The sequence below is a fragment of the Tachypleus tridentatus genome, chromosome 10, assembly GCF_004210375.1.
Source record: "Tachypleus tridentatus isolate NWPU-2018 chromosome 10, ASM421037v1, whole genome shotgun sequence".
NCBI classification, from domain to species: Eukaryota; Metazoa; Arthropoda; class Merostomata; order Xiphosura; family Limulidae; genus Tachypleus; species Tachypleus tridentatus.
In genome coordinates this window covers 49,441,521-49,447,520 of record NC_134834.1, presented here as the reverse complement: position 1 = coordinate 49,447,520, position 6,000 = coordinate 49,441,521, and the positions used below count along the sequence as shown (strand labels likewise).

Here is a 6,000-nt window from a genome sequence, read left to right as displayed (position 1 = left end):
TATCTGAGAAAATTATTTTAACACAAGGGAAGTGGATCGAAAGTGAAGAGGTGTAGAAGTCGAGCCGAGAAACGTGGAAGAAATAGCAAAGTATTTGCGCCATTTCTTGTTCAAAGCAGCCTATTTCACAGTAGAGATGTGGTCAAGATTTCTACTGTCTAAACTCAGTAGATTTAATGCATTAAATTTAATAATAATTAGAATTTTGCTTATAAAAAAACATGTTCTACACCAAGAAGTAAGAAATATCGTAAAATTATTTTAATTATGAAGCACTTCTCTAATTCAGGGTTCAATGCTTATTCTAACCCTAGCATAAACCGAAAGTTAAATGTAGTGAATCAGAAAACAGTAGAAAACTTAAACAACGGCAATATCTTTATTCTCTGTTTTATGGTTGGAAATTTTTATTACTGTTTATTGGATTATTATGAACAAGTCAAACTGCAGACAATTTTATTTACAATCTTTGTCTTTTAGAAATTTTTTGCGGTGTAGGTTTCGTTTAAACTAAACCTATTTACAATAGCTACTACAATAATGATATAAAGGTTATTCTACAAAATACACGGACTTACAACGCTAGAAACTAGATTTCGTTACACTTGGTGGGTTGAGCACAGATAGCCCGTTGTGTAATTTTGAGCTTAAGTATAAATAAATAGTTTTAAAGTTACGAATAATAGGGTGTGCTGAAGCTAGAAATGCCAATCATTTAACAAAAGGTAGTTCCTACGAATTATGATAAGCCTGTTTTCAAGGAAGGATCAATGCGCATAAGTGTATAAATATTCTTTCTAGTCACCTAGATTGCATTTTATAAATGTTACATCATCATATGATACAAAATTATTATCTCCAATATCACTATGTAGGAAATATATTTCCTATAACTAAAAGTACTGAAAGAACGAAGATGATCTTTGCACACGTTTCTGAACAACACTGTTATTGAAAGAGAGAAACGAAATGAACTCTATACAGGTTCTAGAACAGTACTATTGCTGAAAGAAAAAATAAATGCACACATTTCTGAACAACGGTTTATTTTCCAATTTTACACAAACAAGAAACATTAAAATAAGTTAAGGTAAGGTAATTACACAATATAGTAAATGAAATAGTTGCTGTAATCTTTTATATTTTATGTCAAACGGGGTGCAAATTCAATAACAATAATTTAGTTTCTTTATAGTTCAAGTTTATCATGAAACGTTTTATGCTTTGTGTTCCTCTAAACAGTGTACACTTCGTTAACCCTTGAGAATTTAAGATAACAAGCCATTGTATAGGGTTTGTTATCTAACGTGAGTCTTGAATACTGCTTTATGAAAAAATACAAAACTTATAATTTTCTCCCTAGATGGCACTGAGTGTTCAATACTATTATACCAGATCTATTTTTATCTCCCTCCTTTTATGTTTCAAAACGAAACTTTCAAATACATCAGTATAGTCGAGCTAAGCCTAACGCACGATATGCACAGCTTAACTCTAAATAATTCAAATTGTACACCTTACTTAAACCTGGCACTTTAATTAAAGTGATTATCTAATTTCTAATTAGAAAAAAACGTCTCCTTAAAATATTTTACTGGTTATTTTATCTGCTATAAAATTAGAACTAAGTAAATTTATTCTGCGTTAATAAATACACATTAACCCACCTGAATTCAGTTGTAATTTAAGAGCTTGATATTTTACAACAAACGTTTGAACATAGATAACATTTTTAACAGTATTTGTATCCCAAATCTACACACATATATTATCTATCAGCTAAACATTAATCAAAACTAAAAGTGAATGATGAATCACTTCTTTGTTTTTTCAACTTTTGAAAGTTTCACATTAGTTTAACGGAATAGCCAGGAATGCCATTCTGTCAGTTTTCAAGTCCTATTTGGAAGAACGATTTAAGAGCGGACTTTTCTGTTAATGTTGAATTCTAATTTCAAACAAAGGTTTGAGAATGCTTTTATGTCCATATTGTCTTTGTGTGTCAGGATCGAAAATTAGAAGTCTGTACATCTCAAATTTGTTTTTCCGTGGGAACGTAGGATTTTCTAAAATAACAAGAGGGCTTAATGAAAAAGTAATAATGTTGAAGTATATTTTTTTCCAGCAACTTTCAGAACAAGTGAGGATCGAATCAGTATTTGACAAAAATAGTAATTACTTCAGAAGCAACATATATACAGTTATGAGTCGACTGTTGAACAGTTTAAAAATTACTTAGAAGAAATTTCTTCCACAAAAGAATTTCATTAATAAATCCCTTAAATGAAATTATCTACACATATTAACCTTTTAAGCCTCATTCTAAAATTTCACTGAGTTTTTTTTGTGATTTTCATAGAATGGCACTAAATCCATTGTTTATTTAAATATAGAGGCAATTACATTTTATGAATTTATACCATATACCAATGAAAGAATACAAAACTATTTTTATTCATTATCTGATTTAAGATTAGTAACTCAACATGTGCACTCAATTAAAACCAAAGATTATCAACAACTGGTTCTATGTGATGGAAGTTTGAACACTTACGAAAATATTTCATTTTTCTACAAACGTTTGACAGTGCAAGGATTTCTAAATAAAAAAAAATCATATTTGAACTTTTCAAAGTAATATATTTATTTCTTTATGTTATCTAATGAAATTCAGATATCTAGGAGGTGACAATTTTACGTAAATTTGCAAAGCTACATAATGAGCTATCTGTGCTGAAACCGACTCGGGTATTGAACCACGATTTCAGCATTATAATTCCCAGAGACTACCACTGAGCCACAAGTCGGCACTACCTAACAACTACAGTAAAAGTACTTATGCTGTTGAAGAAGTTTTTTTTTTGGTAATATAAACTGTATTTCATGACATAAGTATATCCATAAAGCTAGATTTTTGTTGTGTCTGTGAAAAGGAACTGAAAATAACAAGTTATCATCAGAAATATAAGAAACACTCAATGTTTTACTTAGCTTGCATGCTTAGTGTTGAAGTAGTCTATGAAACTGGCCGTTTAAATAATCCTTTAGGACTCAGAGACAAGGGACTTGTATGTGTCTAGCTATATACTCTGAATGTTGTGGAAGTGGTGTTTTTGTGAGTGGTAGTTCCAGAGAGTAGACCTCTCCATATTAGGCTGTTTTTTTATCTTGAGAATGCATTAGTCTGGCATATTGAAGCATATATGCAAGTTGACTACTTTATCTTTTTTTTCTGATTAATAACTTTTTCTTTTGATTTTATTAACATAAGCTACCACAAAGATATAAACAGATTATTAGTGCAACGACACTGAATTATTTTGTACGATTACCACAATAAAACGTTAAATACAAGTACCACAATTCACCTAAATAATGTTTTTTCCAGTATTGAAAATGGTGTCATCAATTGAGATCAACAGAAGATTTGATCTGAAAATAGGAAAGCCACTAAAATATGTGACGTTGTGAATACAAATCAACGGAATTGACTTGGAAAACGGAATGTCCACGCAGGAATTGCGCTAACGAAATCGAACCACCAAGATAAAAAAAAAAAAGAGAGACAAATGTTGGCACTGCTACAAGTCGAACTGTCGTATTAGGTCTAATAATAATTAATTTGAGGTTTATGTTTTACAAAAATTCCCTGAAGAGGCCAACATTGATTTGTGACATAAAAACAGTACCAAATTATCTCCATTTGTCGATCATGTACCAACAAATATATTACATTTATTTTTAAGAGAACGAAAATAATTTCTCCTTCGTATCACTTCGAGCCGTCGTTAATTCTGCTGCATCAGTAACTGTTCCAGTTCGTCGGCTGATCGCAGTAAAAACGTGGCCGATTCACGGTAACCTGCAATTAATTGTCTGACGGCATTGGCCTCGTTTGGATTAAGTGAATATCGTGGAATGGAAGGCTTCTTAACAGTCAGATCGGTTGGACCTATTCAAAATATTAGAAAATCAGAATTTATTTATTATATATTACACCTTAAACACACAAAAATAAATAGAAATGATCTCTGACGGGGACTAAAAATTTCATCATTAAACTTCTTCGAAAGTCTTTACTGGGTCGTAAAAGTTTTGGCAATGTTATATGATTGTTTGTAGTCTGTTTCTTTAGCGCAAAGCTACACAGTGGGCTATTTGCACTCCATACACCGCAAGAAATCAAACCTCGGATTTTAACGTTCAGATCTGATGAAAACGCTGTGGTAGTGGTGAAGCCAGAGACCAGATATTATTGCTATTCGGGTCAGGTCTGGCATGGCCAGGTGGTCAAGGCACTCGACTCGTAATCCGAGGGTCGCGAGTTCGAATACCCGTCACACTAAACATGCTCGCCCTTTCAGCCGTGGGGGCGTTATAATGTTATGGTTAATCCCACTATTCGTTGGTAAAAGAGTAACCCAAGAGTTGGCGGTGGGTGGTGATAACTAGCTGTCTTACCTCTAGCCTTACACTGCTAAATTAGGGAGGGCTATCTACGCTAGTCCTCGTGTAGCTTTGCGCAAAATTCAAAACAAACCAAACCAAAACAATTTTCAGGGTCGACTCGAGATACTCAAGTCTGCTTTGATGTCTAGGCTACTCGAACATTTCGTTCTTGTGCTTGATTTAGATGGCGCTGGAGACCCATATACAACAATTTACTGAAAACCTGGACAACGTTAGATAATGAGAGAATTTAATATGAAAGACTGTACTAGAGATAGTATGTAAACGTTAAGGTCCTTGTAACTTTTGCAAAAAGTGAAAGGATTTCCAAAATGCGGACGAGGAAACGTTTTCGAGGAATAGAGTAAACAGCAAAATAAGAAATAACATGACTTAAAGTTTGCAGGAAGGAACGAAAACTTGTATGATTTGAATAAATCTTCACCTGAACTTTATATAAGACGGAAGCAAACCGCATGTATCCGAAAGTAAACGGAAAGTAATAATGTCGAAACATCTAGAAGAAAGACAAAGTATCAAGTTTGGTAATAGAAATATAAAAGTCCGAAAGGTAAATCTCCCTGTTTCATAAGATACTCAGCCCTGTATAGTATAGTTATATAGGTGACTTTTAAAATAAGAAGAAACTGGTATTTACTATAAAGAAAGGAACAGTTATCAAAGGTTATGTTATGACTTCTTCACCAATACGACCAACACACTCATACTCCGTATTTTCACAGAAACAAAGAATCCAAACAAAATTAATTTTACAGCAAACAACTGTTAACTTCAAAATAATAACATTGTCAATTGAGGAAGAATAAGTTTGGGAATACGAAAATCAAAGATCCTGTTAAGAATTGAGGAAGTCTGAGGATTGTGGCAACCCTTTACTGGGGATCTAACTAATGAATAGAAGAATAGTCAAGAAAGCTGTTATGAAGATTCTAGCGTAGTCCGGTAGCAGGAAAGATCTAACGAAAACATGGTGAGAGGATATTTTGTAATCAAAACTGGTTTCGTTTCTCGGGCAGAATACAAAAGAGTATAAATTAATTATGCACACAAAAGCCGCTAGTTGATGTATAACCTCATCTATATACATTTAAAGAGAAATGTCGCTATAAAAAAATGTTCAGATGCACTGAAAGTTGCCGCATTAAAGAAAAAATAAAAAAGTCCCCGGGAAAGTTCTAGCGTAAAAGAAGAAAAGCCTTTTGAGCCAAGACCTGTAAGATTGAAACTGGGATTCAATCATGTAAGATTCCCACATGTTGGGTAAATACGTAAGGCTGCATTTTGGATGAGTTCGAGGCAAATAAAGAAGAGGGAGTACGATGTAGTACACAGATAAAGTCTAACTTGGATCGAATGAAGGTTCTAAATAAAAAGTCTAGAGCGAGAAACACTCTATGCTTAACTCGAAACTGCGCGCATAAGACTTAGACATTTCTGAGAGCTGGTTTCCAGGTTAATACCGACTCCAGAATTTTGAAATTAAGGAAGCGTGGGGTAGCAGACAGCTGAGTTTGGGGATGAGTGGCCGAA

General features: G+C 33.4%; 1 protein-coding gene across 2 annotated transcripts in view; it reads right to left on the bottom strand.

Annotated features, from left to right (window-relative positions):
- Window positions 1-1,073: 1,073 nt before the first annotated feature.
- LOC143229228 (nucleolar protein 4-like) overlaps window positions 1,074-6,000 on the bottom strand; it is an 86,381-nt gene continuing 81,454 nt past the window's right edge. For both annotated transcript variants that reach the window (XM_076461242.1, XM_076461243.1), the window contains one exon: window positions 1,074-3,952. In XM_076461242.1, the coding sequence (XP_076317357.1) occupies window positions 3,789-3,952 (164 nt within the window). In that variant the 3' untranslated portion in view covers window positions 1,074-3,788. The remainder of the gene's footprint in view (window positions 3,953-6,000) is intronic.